The sequence below is a fragment of the Xenopus laevis genome, chromosome 2L (genome assembly GCF_017654675.1).
Source record: "Xenopus laevis strain J_2021 chromosome 2L, Xenopus_laevis_v10.1, whole genome shotgun sequence".
NCBI classification, from domain to species: domain Eukaryota; kingdom Metazoa; phylum Chordata; class Amphibia; order Anura; family Pipidae; genus Xenopus; species Xenopus laevis.
The window spans coordinates 39,174,051-39,192,911 of NC_054373.1; the positions used below are offsets into that span (position 1 = coordinate 39,174,051).

The 18,861-nt window shown below is 39.6% G+C and overlaps 1 protein-coding gene across 2 annotated transcripts in view; it reads right to left on the reverse strand.

Annotated features, from left to right (window-relative positions):
* Positions 1-12,297, reverse strand: part of LOC108707982 (interleukin-5 receptor subunit alpha) — a 28,520-nt gene extending 16,223 nt beyond the window's left edge. The window contains exons 1-7 of one of the 2 annotated variants that reach the window (XM_018246170.2): positions 12,078-12,297; positions 10,106-10,172; positions 7,503-7,592; positions 4,867-4,960; positions 4,619-4,785; positions 2,359-2,516; positions 1,413-1,560 (exon numbers count right to left, since the gene is read on the reverse strand). In XM_018246170.2, the coding sequence (XP_018101659.1) occupies positions 1,413-1,560; positions 2,359-2,516; positions 4,619-4,785; positions 4,867-4,960; positions 7,503-7,592; positions 10,106-10,157 (709 nt within the window). In that variant the 5' untranslated portion in view covers positions 10,158-10,172; positions 12,078-12,297. The remainder of the gene's footprint in view (positions 1-1,412; positions 1,561-2,358; positions 2,517-4,618; positions 4,786-4,866; positions 4,961-7,502; positions 7,593-10,105; positions 10,173-12,077) is intronic. The other variant, XM_018246169.2, reaches the window with a different exon arrangement.
* Positions 12,298-18,861: the final 6,564 nt, after the last annotated feature.

Sequence of the window (18,861 nt, forward strand, 5' to 3'; positions counted from 1 at the left end):
CTACTATAAATAGAGAGGTCAATATCCTAAAAACATGGCTGGCAACATGGTTATACCTTTTCTGATGATTTGTGTGCCCTGATGTGATATAACGTTTGGTTTATGGCAAGAGAACTCGATTCTACAAATGCTTATACAGACTGCAAAGCAGCAAAACAAATCTAATTGTTGTGGGGCATCATTAACATGGACTGAACTAAGGGACTGTTCTTAATTTCTCTTCAGTGGTTAATGCTTCATGGATGGATTATTGGAAGGAAAATCACATGAAAGGACTTGCTTATTGGACTACAAACTATAAAAGATACAGATTTGGTGGATAAACAGTTTTCCATAGAATAAGACACAAATTATTTACTACTGATGATATAATATGGATTTGGTTTGCATCTTGGACAGGGTGGGGCATGAAATTCTGAACAAGTGGGTGCATATACCTTCATCCCTGCCCTGTGTACCTTCATCCCTGATAATGCGGATGTCATTCTAAGCCACATTGAGTAGGTTAAACTGTTGTAGGAAAAAGCTAGAGCTATTGCTAAGGATGGTCAATTATTTATTTTATGCTTATGTTTAGCTTTTTCTATTATTCTGAAATTGATTTAATGTATCAAGGCTAGTACCATATCTGACAAGCGTCAGGTATTGCCCATACGTGTCAATGCTTTTGAATTGATTTCCTATCATACTTCTCTGTAAATCAAGGGGTGGAACGTAAGGAAAATGAGGGATTCACAGAGCAGAAGATAGAGAGAATAGAACAACACCTTAAAGATGGCGTTTAGAGCTTTTGGCAATTCAAGGAATGTGACACTGTTTAATGCTTGATTTAACCATATATAGTATGTTAAGCGCAGTTATGATGTATTTTTACCATATATAGGGGTATATTTATCAAAGAGTGAAGTTAATAGTGAAGTTCCACCACTAGAGTGAAATTCCGCCACTCTCCATTCATTTCTATGGGATTTTTATAGGCGTATTTATCAAAGGGTGAACTTTCACTTTCACCCATTGATAAATACGCCTTTCAAAATCCCATAGAAATTAATTGAGAGCTGCAGAATTTCACTCTAGTGGCGGAACTTCACTCTTTGATAAATTTACCCCATAGTATGCTAGTTGCTAAAATGTATATACTTATATCCTGTGGGGGAAACATATATAAAGCTTCATTTGGGGGGAGGCTCTTTGACTTCTGCCTGGACTTCAGAGTGCCTGGTTATGTTGGAATTGCTGCTGAGCCATTTTATGGAGGGGTCCCTCAGCTAAGTATCAATAAATCTCTTATGTTTGTTTTACTTGTGTGTGTCAGTTTAATCACTCTACAGACTGAACAAGAGCCCATCTCAATACACTCTTTTTGCATCTATTTTAACAAACTCCTTTAGAGTCAGAAACAGAAATCTTACCTTTCCCTACGAACAAAGGTTTGCTCCATTCACCCCAAAATTTACTCTGGCCGCAATTCACTCGTTTTCTTCCTCTAATTCGAATGGAATACCTCTTGTTTTTATCCAGATCATGGAAGGTGTGTTCTTTCTTATCAGTGATGAGAGTCTTGGAGAAAATAGCATACATAAGAAACGTTTGTGTTTTGCAGAGTAATATCCTTCAATAGGCAGTTAAAAAGTATAAGGGGTCATTCTTCCTGTGGAGTGCTTCACTCTGCTCCTAGCACCAGACTGAAAGTCTATTGTGAGGAGCTAGGACTGAAATGTCAGGAGGCCATAGGGCAAGCAGTGAGGGGACAGTTAGGAGGTGGAAAGGGGTATATTGCTATTGGATGAGAGCTGCCTAAGTCAGACAGTGCTGTATTCAAAGGGCTAGGAATAGATCTCTTTGCTCTGAAATAGAGTGCAGGCGCAAAGTGAAAATTTAAGAGGTGCCATAGGCAAGTCCCAATTGCCCTCTGCAGCCACAGTAAGGTGATGAGTGGGGGGAGTGGGGTGACTAATGTAAGAGGTGATCTGAGATGGTGACAAGTGACACATTACGTTTCAGGGAATCGGCAGGTAAATGAACAGGACTGGGAGTAGGCAGGTAGATAAGGGTTATGCCTAGTGGCCCCCTCTCTTGTGCCCTAGGCACATGCCTCTTCTTTATGCCCCTAATTCTGGCCCTGACATTGTCACTCAATACTGCCCTGGAGGTCATAATGATGTTTAAATGCATCAAGGAATATATACATCAATATAACAGACACAAATACACAACTAAAAAAGAGTGAATTAGGCAATTAAACCAGCAAACTACAAATCCACTCAATTTTAAAGCAAAAATGACACTACAGGCCCCGCGGGACAACTGAACCCTCTTATAAAATATATATTATTCTTTATAATAGAATAACATTACCCGGAAAAGAACATTCGTCTCTGTCTCCAAAACCTTTAATTCGTATTCAAAGCAGGCGCTGTTAACAATGGTTGTTGCAGTTGGCGGTCTGCTCCATTTCATAATTACTTTCCCTTTTTGAGATTCTTTGGTGATATTGATTGGCGGTTTCATCATCTCTGTTTTGATAAAGCAGATAATAGCCATTAATAGACAGGTGACATCTATTATCAGGAATGCATGGGGCCTGGTTTTTTTTGTGTAGGGGATTTTTCTGTCATGGGGACCTCCGTGCCTTAAGGCTAATAAAAATATTTAAAAATAAATACAAATCAATTGAATTGTTTTTGCCATCAACATGGATTTACGCAAGTTTGTTGTTGTAAAAAGTAAATGCCGGTATGGAAAATACATTGGGTCAAATTCACTAAAGGACAAAGCGCCTAATGCTAGCGTTAATTCACTAAAATGGACGCTGGCATAAATTCGCTACTGTTACGCTGGCATAAATTCGCTACTGTTACTTCGCACCCTTACGCCTGGCGAATTTGCGCAGCGGACATAACTACGCAAATTCACTGATGCGCGCATTTTTCTGAACTCTACCTTTTACGCCTGACTTCCTTCGCCACCTCAGACCAGGCGAAGTGCAATAGAGTACATAGGGATTGCTTCAAAAAAAGTTAAACATTTTTCTAAGTCCCAAAAAACGCTGGCGTTTTTTCTTTTTTTGTGGGTGATAGGCTGAAAAAGATTAAAAATATTTTTGGGGCTACCCTCCTTCCCCCCTACATTCCCTAACTCATGGCACCTTAACTATACAGTGGGCACATGTGTAGGGCAAAATAAAAATGTTATTTGCTGTTTTGAAGGTTTCCCAGGCTTGTGTAGTGATGCTACATATACCTCCATTATAACTTAAATTTTGCGCTGTATGCAAATGAATCACTGCAAGACCCATTTCTCAAAAGAGCAAACAGATTTTTTTATAGTCAATTTTGAAATCTGACATGGGGCTAGACATTTTGTCAATTTCCCAGCTGCCCCAAGTCATGTGACTTGTGCCTGCACTTTAGGAGAGAAATGCTTTCTGGCAGGCTGCTGTTTTTCCTTCTCAATGTAACTGAATGTGTCTCAGTGAGACATGGGTTTTTACTATAGAGTGTTGTTCTTAGATCTACCAGGCAGCTGTTATCTTGTGTTAGGGAGCTGCTATCTGGTTACCTTCCCATTGTTCTTTTGTTTGGCTGCTGGGGGGAAAAAGGGAGGGGGGTGATATCACTCCAACTTGCAGTACAGCAGTAAAGAGTGATTGAAGTTTATCAGAGCACAAGTCACATGACTTGGGGCAGCTGGGAAATTGACACAATGTCTAGCCCCATGTCAGATTTCAAAATTGAATATAAAAATATCTGTTTGCTCTTTTGAGAAATGTATTTCAGTGCAGAATTCTGCTGGAGCAGCACTATTAACTGATTCATTTTGAAAACATTTTTTTCCCCATGACAGTATCCCTTTAAGTATGTGATAGAATGACTAATTCTAAGCAACTTTTCAATTGGCCTTCATTTTTTATGGTTTTTGAGTTATTGGTCTTCTTATTCTGAATCTTTCCAACTTTCAGATGAGGGTCACTGACACCCCCATCTAAAAAAATAAATGCTCTGTAAGACTACACATTTATAGTTATTGCTACTTTTTATTAACCATCTTTCTATTCAGGTTTCTCCTATTCACGTTCCAGTCTGTTATTCAAATCAGTGCATGGGTGTGAAAGAAATTTGGACCCTATCAGCCAGACTGCTGAAATTGCAAACTGAAGAGCTGCTGAATAAGAAGCTAAATAACTCAAAAACCACAAATAATAAAACATGAAAACCAATTTCAAATTGTCTCAGAATATCACTCTCTACATCATAGGAAAAGTTAATTTAAAGGTGAACAAGAACTTGTTTTCAACTAGTAATACATTAGAAAAACACCTTGGATTTGGTTAAACCAAAAGCCAGGGATTCATCAAAATCCAAATCTGACAAAATGGATAGGAATCACTAAATGAATCTCAGATAGAATGAGATGCCCAAGGTAAACTTAAATATCTGTTATATCTGGTATTATGTATGCTTTGTAAACTTAGATACCCATGAGATGGAATTATAAAGCAATTTTACTTCCACTGCGAGATAGATTCAAAACTCCACATGCCTCATATCACACAAACACAAAGGTACACAATACTCACACAACAAACTGAAGTGTTAACAAAGTACAAATCACATACCTATATCTGAAAGTTTAACAGCTTTTGTGATTTGGCATTCAGTATTAAAAAAATGGAGTCTGGCTTTCGGCTGTTCTTCAAAATCCATGACCTTCATATGACATCCAATAATTTTATTTTCTTCATTTTTTAAATACTGTGAACATGGCAACATGTTTCCTTTAATCCTGCACAGTACAAAACAGGGACTATTCAGATGGGGAAATCTCAAGAATCTCAGATAAACATTTATTGAAAAAAAAATTTACCAGAAAAAAAAGCAGGACTGAATATCTTTTATGCCCCATGTACAGTTAAGGTTGGTCAAATTGTAGATTTGGCACGATACATTTGTGATGTATCCTGTAAAAACAAAATAATCATTGGTTATGTACTGTTTACAAAAGGTTTCAGTATAAAAAATGACCTCAAGAAGTTGATGAATGTTTATTTAATTCATGGAATAGCTAGTGGCATGTTAGACCCTGCTATAGATTTCAAGTATCCATGTTACAGTTTGAACAAACAGTAACACATCATAAAAATGAATTGTTTTAAAGTAAATAAAATACAATGTATGGTTGCCCTGCACTGGTAAAACTGGTGTGTTTAGGGCAGGTGGGCCCGAACCTCATGGGCCCCGCCGGGTCAGACCCCTCGACGGATATTGGAATACCACAAAAAAAAATTCACCGATGTGCAGCACCGTCTGCGCATGCACAATGCTTTTCGTGTGGCCCGAGTGTCACCTCACAGTAGGGGGTCGGGGGCCCTGGACAGCGGTCCCGGTGGGCCCCCAGTCAGACCCTGAGTGTGTTGGCTCCAGAAACGATACTATAGTTTATATAAATAAGCTGGGAGAAGGGGAGAAGGCAACTTAAAGGAGAAGGAAAGCTACCATAGCAGTTTATCGCCAATAGATTAGCCACAATAGTGCAATCTATAACACTATATTTATTCTGCAGAATGCTTAACCATAAATGAGTAAACAGCTCTAGAAGCTCTCTCTTTGTTTGAGATAGCAGCTGCCACATTAGCTTGGTGTGACATCACTTCCTGTCAGAGTCTCTCCCTGCTCACTCATAGCTTTGGGCTCAGATTACAGCAGGGAGGGGGGAAAGGGAGGGAGAGAGGGAAAGAAGCAAACTGAGCATGCTCAAGCCATAACCCTGATGGTTTATGCTGAAAACAGGAAGTCTGATACAGAAGCCCATGTGTACACAATAGAAGGAAAGAAATGCTGTGTTTCTTTTGACAGAGGACTCTGCATTACTCTGAGGGTTTACTGGTGTATTTATATAGACCTTTCTGATAAAGCTTACTTCATTTTAGCCTTTCCTTCTCCTTTAAGGTGGCCATACATGGGCTGATAAAAGCTGCCGACAGATCAAGTGGGCAGCTTATTGACCAGTATATGCGGTCCTCCGATGGGCTTCCCCGACTGTCTAGATGTCGATTGGGCAGGTTCAAAAATCCCATTGTAATCGAGGACCACATTGGTTCCTTGATGCAGTCCTAGGGCCCACAATCGCATCAGCCACTCATATTTATATGAATAGTTTATGAAGGATATATTTATGAGTACAGCTGGCCATACATTTAGGGTCAGATTTTTCAAAATGGGAGTTTAGAGCTTAATAAATGAAAACTCCCCCACATTCTATTCATTCCTATGGGATTTTTAAAATTGTATTTATCAAATGGTGAGTTCTACTCTGGGTACGTTTTTTTTTATTAAACGCTAAACTCACATTTTGATAAATCTGCCCCTTAAAGATCTGCTTGCTTGTCTAAGTAGTCAGATGAGCAGATCTTTCCCCGATATGCTCACCTTGAGGTGTGTGATATTGGCTGACCATATGGACAAACGATCAGATCACAACAATGCTAAATGAAGAGCCCCAGGGCTGGAACCGCATCTGCGAGCCATTGCGGACTTCGCCCCTAGAGCATTTTTAAACATGGCAGGTACCGGTCATGCAGGACTGTAAGAGGGCCAATACACTGCTTACAGTGTTCAGAAGGACCTAATAGGCAGCTTTTGTAGGCTTGTATGGTCACCTTAAAGGGATCCTGTCATCGGAAAACATGTTTTTTTCAAAACACATCAGTTGATAGTGCTGCTCTAGCAGAATTCTGCACTGAAATCCATTTCTCAAAAGAGCAAAAGATTTTTTTATATTCAATTTTGAAATCTGACATGGGGCTAGACATTTTGTCAATTTCCCAGCTGCCCCTGGTCATGTGACTTGTGCCTGCACTTTAGGAGAGAAATGCTTTCTGGCAGGCTGCTGTTTTTCCTTCTCAATGTAACTGAATGTGTCTCAGTGGTACATGGGTTTTTACTATTGAGTGTTGTTCTTAGATCTACCAGGCAGCTGTTATCTTGTGTTAGGGAGCTGCTATCTGGTTACCTTCCCATTGTTCTTTTGTTTGGCTGCTGGGTGGGAAAAGGGAGGGGGGTGATATCACTCCAACTTGCAGTACAGTAGTAAAGAGTGATTGAAGTTTATCAGAGCACAAGTCTCATGACTTGGGGCAGCTGGGAAATTGGCAATATATCTAGCCCCATGTCAGATTTCAAAATTGAATAGAAAAAAATCTGTTTGCTCTTTTGAGAAATGGATTTCAGTGCAGAATTCTGCTGGAGCAGCACTATTAACTGATAACTGATTAACTGATCAACCTAACATTATTATTACCATGTGTTCATAAAGCACCAGCATATTCTGCAGCCATGCACAATAGAAGGCTTTGTGCAAAAAAATGAGAATGTCCAGAAGTTACTGAAATTTCTGCCAGTTAAAAAATGTCCAAAGTAGGCTTCTTGTTGATTCTATTTCATTCAAGCAGCTTATATATTACAACATATTGATGCTGTGAAAACTCAGGCAAGAGTACTAACCTGATGATTTCGGGCAATCCTTTCCATGATGTTTTGGAAAGCGTGTCGGTTGCTGCTTTTCACAGGAATCTTCTGCTTGAGGAAAAATAACTAACACACAAGCTAATGATATTATAAATGTATACACAAATATCACAGCTTGCAAAACAAGTCAACAGAGGGCATGTAACTATGGAACTCACGTGGGCTGTAAAAAACACATGGCAACCAATCAGATGATCGATTTAAGTGGTCAACCTGCAGCTGGGTGAATACATCTGATCACTAATTGGTTGCTATGGGTTACTGCCCAGGTACACATTTGCCGAGTGTTTATAAATGAGCACAAGATGGAAGGCTCAGGCTTAGCTGGGAATAATATGTGGGAAGTATGAGGTTAAAAGAGAAGAAAAATGAAACCACTGCGGGTGCCTAGTTATAAGGCATATATTTTACTTTTCCTTCTGCTTTAAGTTAGGAGAAGGGTTGAGTAAATTCTGGAGAAAGAGAGGGCAATATTGGAAATTATGAATACTTTCTAACAATGGCCTTTTCCTTTCATTTTTATTTACATGTAGTGTTTTGCCAGGATACTGCAGGGCACTGTATATTTATATATAAAAAACTGCTATAATTGACTGTGCTAGATAACATTGTGCACAGCCAAAAAATGAAAGTGAATAGATCCTCCAACTTAAAGGGCATGTAAAAGCAAAAAAATAATGAAAAAGAAACCTATCGCCAATATTCTTTAGTTAAATAATGTGTTCCATTTTTATGAGAAACCTGACTGTATGCAGTGAAATTCTCCCTTCATTTACTGCTGTGGATAGGAATTGTCAGATGGTCCCTAACTGCTGAGCAGGTAAACAATCATACTTATGAACAGCAGGGGGATCCCCCACCTTACTTCCCAGTCATGCAGAACTCAAACAGCTTTGTTTATGATGATCCCTAAGCAGCCCAGACCACACTGAGCATGTGCACAGTCTTAGGGGCCAATTCATTAACTTTGAGTGAAGGATTCGAAGTAAAAAAACTTAGAATTTCGAAGTGTTTTTTTGGCTACTTCGACCATCAAATGGGCTACCTCGACCTTCGACTACGACTTCGAATCGAATGATTCGAACTAAAAATCGGTCGACTATTCGATAGTCAAAGTACTGTCTCTTTAAGAAAAAACTTCGACCCCCTAGTTCGCCACCTAAAAGCTACCAAACCTAATGTTAGCCTATGGGGAAGGTCCCCATAGGCTTGGCTAAGTTTTTTTGGTCGAAGGATAATCTTTCGATCGTTGGATTGAAATCCTTTGAATCGTTCGATTCAAAGGATTTAATCGTTCAATCGAACGATTATTCCTTCGATCGTACAATCGCAGATATTCGAAGTCGAAGGATTTTCATTCCCAGTCGAATATCGAGGGTTAATTAACCCTCGATATTCGACCCTTGATGAATTTGCCCCCTTGTCTTGCAAAGATGTTTAACAAAGTTACAAGATGGTGACCCCCTGTAGCCAACTTTGAAAGCATAAATTATTTGTTTGATTAAGCTTGTGGTGCAGTAAGTTCATGTTTATATTTAGTATACAAAATACAGCATTTCTAGCCTTATTCTATTTTAGACTAGACAAGATACAATATACAATAATTAAATCATAAGGTAGAAAAAACCATATGATGTGTGGACTCGCTATTATCACAGCAATGTTGGAAATTGCAATGTTTGGAAAATCCTGTCCACACTAGTAACAAAGCGTAGGGGCAGTCCTAGTATGCGAAGGACATTCTGGGTTGTTCTCCCTGTAATTACTCTACAGGCTCTCTATACTAACTGATTAATAGAAGTGTAGGGCTTCTCTGTCTAAAGAGCAATTCCTATAACCCATTGTTATACTGGAAGGCATGGTGCTGCCCTCAGATAATGACTATATGTTTGTGAGTGTCTCACTGGGTGTCACAATAGTTACTTAATCTTTACTTGTGTGGAAAAGCACACGTATAAGGTCATCCAATGACCCCCTAGTCATAGCAAGAACCTCATAGATGAATTCTACCACTGTATCATGATCCTATTTACTCCTGACAAACAACAATTTGAATATCAAGGATTTTGTGGGACTGAATGTAAGTGAAGTAAGTTGCACTCAGTTTTGGGAACCAGTGCAGTTACCCAAACCAATCAATTAGCTTAGAATTACAAAAAAAGTTAAACATATCTATGTAGGTGCAATTTAGTACCTACATTACCAAAATAACCCCCTCCGCCAGCCTATATCAGTCTCATCTAAATCTCCATTGCCCCAATGAAAACTGTCCTTGATAAAAACATGCACAAATCTCAACAGATCTATGGGGTTATGTAATTAAAGGCACTAAGTTTGCCTAGGGGCAGTAACCTATAGCAACCAATAAGCAGGTAGAATTTCCTGGTCACATGTTTAAAAGCAAACATATTATTTGCTACTGGTTACTGCTCCTGGGCAAACTTAGTGCCTTTTATTACATGTGGGGGTTAGGGTCTAATCTGATGCATATGAAGAGTAGAGTGGATCAACATTCACACCGGGCAATATCCTTCAATTTTACAATAAAAGTTCAAAGCCAAAGGAGATCAAATACTTACAGTGTATGGCCACAACTGTTATCCCCAGTATAAGATTATATTTACATGTCATTATGCAAATTGGTTCCTAAAAATGCAAATGAACATATTTTAACTAAACTAATATTTATGCATTTTCAAGTGTACAGTGCAGATATTTTAGTGACAGATGGAGTGCATGTAACCACTTTCAAAGTATGGATTTGTAGGGTCCTCAAACAAACAACTTTCTACATTATTCAACCATTATGTTCCCAGATGAAGGCACCAGAAATCTCTAAATGATACATGAACTGTTTCTTATGAAGTGTATGACTAGATGCTCTCCAGGAATGTAAAAACAGAAATCCATTATCAGCTACTATTTGTTACATTTTAATAGTTATCCCATGTTCTTCGATATACATTTGTCATCCACATTTCTTATTCTCCTTCACTTTAGCATAGTTGGAAGCTCTGATGTCCTCAGCCTAGTTGCTGCTACTATTCTTACTGCAGTGACAATGATGTTCATCTCTTAACTTTAGTATATGGAGAATGTGAAAAGGTATGTTTAGTATAATGTCTTTGGTATTAAGCAGATGCATATGATGCCGAGGGGATTTTATTAGTGAGAAGACCAAATGAAAGTCTAATGTGCCTCAGTGAATCACAGTCTCACAATCTGAGCCTGTTTGTAGCTCATCCTCCAACTTGGTCCTCACTAAACCTTTATATGGGTCATGGAACCCTTGTGGCCTATAGTGGCCCCAGTTTCTTTACAGATACTGCTGGATATAGCTGGAAGGCGATATTGAAGGAAAAATAGAATGGAATTTGAGGGATGACATTTTTTTTTGTTCTATGGGACTATGACTGGATGCTTGATGCAATGTTATCATATATCTCTTACTGTATATATGACTGGACAATAGTACTGGAGAAGAGGACTTTGAACCTTATGACTTCAACACCACCAAATCAGGCATCTCTTAAAAATTACTATTCATTATTTTCAAAAACACCACAGGCAGTAGTATAGGATGAAGGATGGGGATCCATTGAATCTCTAGTTACTTTTTATTTTTAAACTGATTTACGGCTCTGCCTTCAGAAAAACAATTACATTTTGGCTTATTGTCGCTTTGCCTTCAATTAATTGTTAATGAAGGACAGCTTCGGCTTGGATAATATAGATCAGTATAATCTCAGAATTGTCTCTCAAAACAGCAATTTAGGGCCAGTTCAAAGGGAAATATCTACTTTACATTTATTTGCAGTAAATGCACTGGATCATTTCGTGAAATGCACAACACAATACTACATTTATCATATGCTTTTATCACCTAAACTACTTCAGTGGATGTATTAAGAGAAGTTATATGAATATGAATATAACCCTCTGGTTTGTTAAAATACAGTTTTACCTTAAAATGATCACTTTTAATTGAAGATTAGCAGATGGTGCTCACTTAGCAGCATTGGAAAATCCACACCAGACACTTTCCAAAACATATTCAAATCAGTGATAAAATCAATATAAAGTTCAATTTGGTGGTCAGAGGTAAACCTAAATATTTGGGGTACAGTGGACACAATAATGATGTTTTCTTTTTAATTGTATTCAAATATTCCATATGCTAACACCTCAAGCATCCCTTATTAATACTTTGGAAGAAGCAGACAGATTAGGGTGAGATGGGGACTGTACAGTACATTACATAAAGTAAGATACTTCTTCAGTTTGGAGGTGTTGGCATTACCCACATATCACTGCCTTGAAAAAAAATACAATTTTCACTTTGACTAGAGGAATTAGGGCTGCCCTAAGAATTGTCTCTGATGAAAATGAAAAAAAAGATTAGCCTGAACTAATTTTAGTCCATATTTTATATTAGGGTGGTAATTTTAATTCTACTAAATCGTGATACATTCATCTTGAACTAAAGAAGGAGTACATTTACTAGATATACAAATGTAGTAAAAGAACTTTGCTTATTTTGTGAATTCGTACCTGATCATATATGCATGGCAATCATGATATCAGCAGAATAATACTGTATGATCCTCTGAACCTTTAGGAGAGTAACTTGCTTTGTTGTGATCTTTTTCAAGGTCGTGCCCGCAGTGACACAGTCTCCGGTAGTTTCCAAGAAACGAGAGTCTTTCACTAAGAACACCGTCTCTTGCATGCAAGCTCATGCAGCTCTGACTGATGTAGTTACCCTAAATACAGGGAAGTGAAGTAGAAAGGAAGTGTGTCAGCCAAGCAGAAGACTCTGTCTATGTACAGTACGTGTAAGATTTTCTTGTGGTTAAATGCTGTGACATGAAACTGTGTGAAAATCTGTTTGAAATTGACTTCAAAATGACATATTTCTCTATTTCTAATTAAAGGGAGTGGATGATCTTATTATTAAAGTATGCTGACCAGGATTGGTTATATTACACAAGACCAGCCTTATGGTGAAGTTCATCTTCCAAAACTTTTTTTCAAGTTCAGTTGTTTTCAATTTGGAAGCCATACAGTAGGGGTCATTTGCGACCACAAGTGCAATGGTCTAAGTGCAGCAAGCTTAATCGCCATGGTTTTTTTACCCACAATGTAGCATTCTCCCCATGATTCAAGCATAATTATGGTCTTCAGGACAATTCATCACAATTGCACTGAAGACACGTTCTATGTCCTGTTGGTGCCATTTCTCGTGTTGGGCATGACAGTTCTTTTGGCACAATTGTGCTGCAGCAATTGATGCAGGCTGTTGTGGGAACCCTGGAGCTACCTCTTAATTTGGAGGTGGAGGTAGCTTCATGATTTTCCCAGGGTTGCGCAACGGCACAAATTCAGTTCAAATTCAGGAGGCACTAAGCATAACTATCCGGATGAATGAATGCCCTTGTGGACATAAATAAATTCTACTAACTTTTTTTCCCAAATGTTTTCTGATTTTCTAAGATTTAAGAATAAAGTTTAATTTCTCCCTCTCTCATGTTTCACAGGATCAGCTTAGTAGGTGGGACTCATTCTGCTGAGAAATAAATCAAATAGAAAAAGCCTATAATGGTCATTTATGAATGCGCAAAGCGCAGGTGCTCTAAAATGGACATCACATATTAAGGTACTTGCACTTATACATGGCTGCCAATGCATTCATCACGCACAACTGGGCCTATTCGAGCTGGCTGTAGTTCCAGGGTTCCCAAGGGGGTTGGGAAATGCCAGCATTGAACTCTTGTCTATTTATTGAACCATACCTGCACCGTTCTCCTGAGCCACTGGGGTCCATTAGAGTCAGTGTAGGTTTGTTATTATGACGGACTTATGCTATCTCTCTGCTGCTCTCTTGCCCCTCCTTCCTTATTAACTTCAACTGTTGTCAATTAACAATCTTGCCCCTTTTATAAGCCTGTTACAAACAACTCCTGATTGCTTGATCATTAAGCTCCTTGGCAAGATTTAGCCTGCAAATCTTTGTTCTTTGCCTTGTTCCGTGTTCCAAGTTCCTAGTTTCTAGTCTCTGAGCTGCAACATAACTAGAGGGGGGTGGGCCCTGGCGTGCAGGGCAGCCATCAGGGGGGACAGGGGGGCGAGTTGTAGGGGGGCCTGAGGGTAAGGGGGGCCCCGGCCACGCCACACTTACTTGATTATCCGGGCCCCCCAGCTGCTGACTTCGGGAAGGCATGGACGTTTAAGGGGCCCTGGCCACCAATTCTCTTATAATGTGGGGGGGGGGCCTGGCCACCAATTTTTTTTTCTCATGTGGGGTCCTAGCCACCAATATTTTTTAATGGGGATGTTTTTTTTTATGGGGGGCCCTGACCACCAATATCTTTTTATTTTTTATTAACATGTGGGAACCCTAGCCACCAATATTTTTTTTGTTTTTTTACTGTGTGGTGGGGGGCGGACCTGTGGGGTGGGGAGGGCGGACCTGTTGGTGGGGCTTGCGGTGGGAGCAGCCCAGGAAATGTTGTTGTACGGGGCCCTGTGATTTCTGATGGCGGTCCTGCTGGCACAGGACGCGCAGCCGGGCCCCCCGCCACCCTCCGTACACCTGGAACAGGCCAGAATAAGTGGCACGCGTGCCGGGGGTCCTCAGGGGGTGCGGGCTCTGGCCCGATTGCACCCCCTGCTCCCCCGGTAGTTATGCCACTGTCTCTGGGCCCTCTTCCTGTTCCTGTACCCTTGCCCTGGTTCCCTGCCTACTTCATGTGGATCTCCTGCTACTTACCTTGGCCTGATTTCTGGACATTCTCCTTGACTCCCTGCTTCTTCATGTGAATTCCCGGTGCTGACTTTGGCTTGCTCTGTGGACTTTCTATCTGGACCTCTACCTGTCTCAATCTCAGCTTGTTTATTGGACCTTCCCTGGTAGCTGCCAGACCTGACGTTTGGCCCGTTGACTGGACTTTGTTTTGCCTGCCAGTATCTCAGTTTATTCTGTTTATTCACTGGTTACTGTTTTGCATCTTTTTTCATTAAACTTTTTCATGGCTTCCAAACTCCATTCTCCTATCTATGGTTATACACAGGGTTATTCATTATACAGACTCCCTTCTTCCTATCTGTCCTCAGTGACAGAATGCGACATTGGGTCAATAGGAACACCAAACTTGAGTTTTGGGCAGCAAAGGAACCGTAATGTGTGGCAGGAGAGACAGGGTTAGAGCTAAGTGTAGTTGTTAGAACAGGCCAGAATTGCTCAGTACTGAGTCAGTATCTGGACGAGTAGTCAGTAACAGGTAAAGGTCAGTTCAGACAGCAATACAGCGGTGGAACTATGTAAATAGACCTACTGTAACATACCCTGGTGGTAGAGTGGGCAGGCAGGGACGCCCGATGCAAGGTCCTTCTTCTTCTGTTCAGCAGTAACCTTTGGGGCACATGCAAAGCACACTTCCAGGTTTTACATGCAGTGCGTGTGATGTCATCACGCTGAGTGGCGCTAAATTGGAATATTTAAAGGGGCTTTGAGCACAAAGTCATTGCCCGTTGATAGGTCTAAATTGCTAGTAAAAGAAAAAAATATCCCAAAGCTGCAGCTAGAGGTGCAACATTCATATAGTTACCCAGTTACCCCAAAGTGAAGTTAAAATACATTTAAGAAGAAAATAATCCGTATAGTGGAGAATTACTACAGGGGGTCTCACTACTGGGAATATATTAGGTAAAACACACTTTATTTATTCCAAATTTAAAATACACATACATATTAAAAAAGTGGACATAGCAGCAAAGTCTTAGGTGTAACATCAATCCATTTGTTTCACTAAAGGTAAAATAACACATTTTAATTGAGTACCTGGGTACTGTTAGGGATTCAAAAAAGATTCCCATACAAATAATGCTAGTAGGTGATAAGTATAGTTCAATCAGAAAGTCCTCACCTTAACATTGGTGCGAGTCCACCCCGATGCGCATTTCACCCATAGCTTTTCACTTTGAAGGCAAGGAAGGCAACTGGGGCATTGGGCATACATTTCTGATTGAACAATACTTATCACCTACTAGCATTATTTGTATGGGAATCTTTTTTGAATCCCTAACAGTACCTAACAGTTTAATTCTCCTCTAGACGGATTCTTTTCTTCTTAAATCTAACTTGTTAGTATCCTGGGTGTGATTTCTGTGTATTCTGATTCCAGTTTTGATCCTTGCCTGCCTGACTATTCCGAACTCTGTCGATTTGACCCTTGTCTGACGCTTGAACGCTGCCTGTACCGACCCGGTCTGTCTGACTATCCTTAAACCATACCGCCCAACATTTTGGAAATAAAAAGAGGGACAGAATTATTTTGACCATGCCCATTTTTTTGGCACACCCCCTAATTACCTTGTTCATTTTACAAAATTTAGCAGGTTTTGAAAGTTTGAACATATTTCTGTGTTTTTTTTCAGTTATTACAGTTTTGCTAATGAAGATGAATTGCCCTTTAAGCTGTGAGCCTAACTTCTCCCATGGTACCTGTTATCTAAATTGTTACAATTACTTGTTTCCTTATCTCAAAATTGTTACAAAAATATCTTATCTGAACCTTGTGGCTGTTATGGGCTCTCCGCCAAAAGCCAATTAAGTTAGAAACATTATACCGAGTGATGGAAAACATCAGAGACAGACTCTTTGATAGGAGCTATGAGGGGGAGCTCGAGTGGTACCCGTGGGTCCAATACCTGGAAAGAACCCAATCCGGAACTAACCCCGACGACTCAGTCTGAGCCATCTAATTGATACGATGTCGCCTGATAACATTACGCTGAAGTTAAGTTGCCTACATCCCTTTGAATATATTTCTTCTTCTTTTTACTCTTCTTTTCCCCGCCAACCTATCCTTCCTTCTTGCTATATTTGTAATCCAGTTGCAAGTTTTGTACCATAATGAGATAATCCAAGATATCAAGAGAGTTGACCGGAAGCAGAGAATGTTCTATGTGACACCCCACGAAATAACCAGACAGGGACAAACTTGTAGCTGAATGCATAAAATATTTTTTTGCACTTACTCTTTGTTACAACGAAAACCAATAAAAAATTCAAATATAAAAGTTAGAAACATTATTTCTTTTTTTAGCTGTTCAGTGCAGAGAAAATCTTGACTTTCCAGTACAAATGAGGGACTGCTGATTGAGCTGTCAAAAGAGGGACTGTCCCTCTGAAAATGGGACAGTTGGAAGGTGTGCTTGAACACTGCCTGTACCAACCCGGCCTGTCTGACTATCCTTGAACGCTGCCCACACCAACCCCGGCCTGCCTGACTACGCATTTCGTCCATACCCTGAACTGGTGCCTTCCGTCCTAAACCTCAGTGCCCCTTTGCCTGTCCAGAACTCTTGCTTTGCTCCTCTCTTATTAAGACCTGGTAGCATCTGAGTAGCTGATGGCTCCTCCCGAGGCCAAAGGCAGCTGACCAGGGAGCTTGGTACTTGTTCTGGATTTAGGGAGCTGATCGTGACACCTACATTGGACACAGGAAAATGGACAAGGTGCCTTTAAATACTCTAATTTTGTGCCAGACGCGATGGCATCAGAGGTTAAAAACAGACACACATGAGCGGCACGAGCATCAAATCAGGAAGCAGCAAATGTCAACTAAGAAGTGGTGGTCATCCCTGCTGCCTCCCAGGTTTTATTACAACAATTTGCACACTGCACTTGCATTTTTAAATTACCTCTTTTATTATGGGTGTATTACATGAAAACAATGGAACTAAAAAAGTATTTGGAAGGCAAGGTAGTATTTGGAAGGCATCAAACTGGGATTGTTTAAATAAGTAAGGTGTCCATAATATAACCAACTAAGGCTATTTGGAGACATTATGTTTCAATTGTTTTGCTTTTGTTTTCTCTTTGTGAATCTGAATCTTTTGTTTTCTCTTTAAAATCTGAATCTTTTTTTAAAAGATCATCTACTTTCCTACTGTAGTTCTAAATTTTATTTATGGTGGGCTATTCACTAGAACGGGCCAGATGATGGAATTCAAAAAATATAATATAAAGAAAAACTTTTCACTTTCAACGTGAGAAATTGGTTCTCGAAATTAATTACAATTTGCTCACTTTTCAGTTAATAATGACACTGAAAATGTGACTGAATTCCTTCAAATGGAACGTGACACATTTGGCAATATTTATTAGCATAGAAATCCATATTATCCAAATATAGATTAGCATTCATTGTTCTTCCTTTATGTTATCAACTGACTGGGCCAGTTGAGTATCTCCAAAGATGTTTGCATTTTTATTTTAAAACTGGAACAGATTAGTTTAGTTCTTAGTGGTCACCATCTCCAATAAAATGGTGCCTTTAGAAGGTTGTTGGCACAGTCTCTGTGTTGTACATTATTATATTCTAATTTATAAATCTATTGAAAGAAATTATGCTGTCCAGACGATGTCTAATGCTGGCCATAGACACAAAGATCCGTTTGTATGAATCATCGTACGATCAGACTTCCCCATCTCCCGACCTGCCGCTAAACATTCCGATCAAATAAAGTACAAAAGAACAGATCAGCCGATGTTCTGTCCCTGACAGCAATCGTACGAAAGTTATGTCCGACAAAAGCCGGTGACAGTCTTCCACTGAAAATCGTACAATCAGAAATACACGCAGAGATATTACTCGCCAGAAATCTTTTAACCTGTCCGATCGACCAGACAACCGATTTCCACCAGACGAAAAATGTTGGGACCGAAAATCGTACGAATCCTCAATTCGTATGATCAGATCTTTGCGTCTATGGCCAGTTTAATGCAGCCTACCCACAGCAAAAGCAATGTCTTACACTACATAGACCTCAAGGCTGTTGATAGACTATATTAAAATACAGTGCAGGTAATATGTTTAGTTGTATAGAGCATTTTCTGTATTAGTTGTGCTCTGTCTTCTGAATCATAACAACATACATATTCAAATGCAACAATCATTCATGCCAATTCATTCATTTCTGGATGGACGTTAAATGTTCCATAATTTTTCCTTCATTTCCTACGCAGGTTTAAAGAATAACATGGAATTATTACTGAACTCCAATGTACAAACAAACTGATAACAACTGCACTGTGACCACTAGATGACTCACTTCCTCTAATTTCATAAAATCTCAATTTAAATTCAGGATGTGCAATAACTAACTGTAGTCACAGGGCTTTGGGCCTATATTTTACTGAACACAAGGCTTCAGTCTGATCACTTTTATAAAAGGCACATCATTTTGCTGAGACTTCTTATAGGGAAGTGTAATAAAAGTAGGATATGGAATAAATAAGAACAACAATGCACATTTAACAATGTCTACA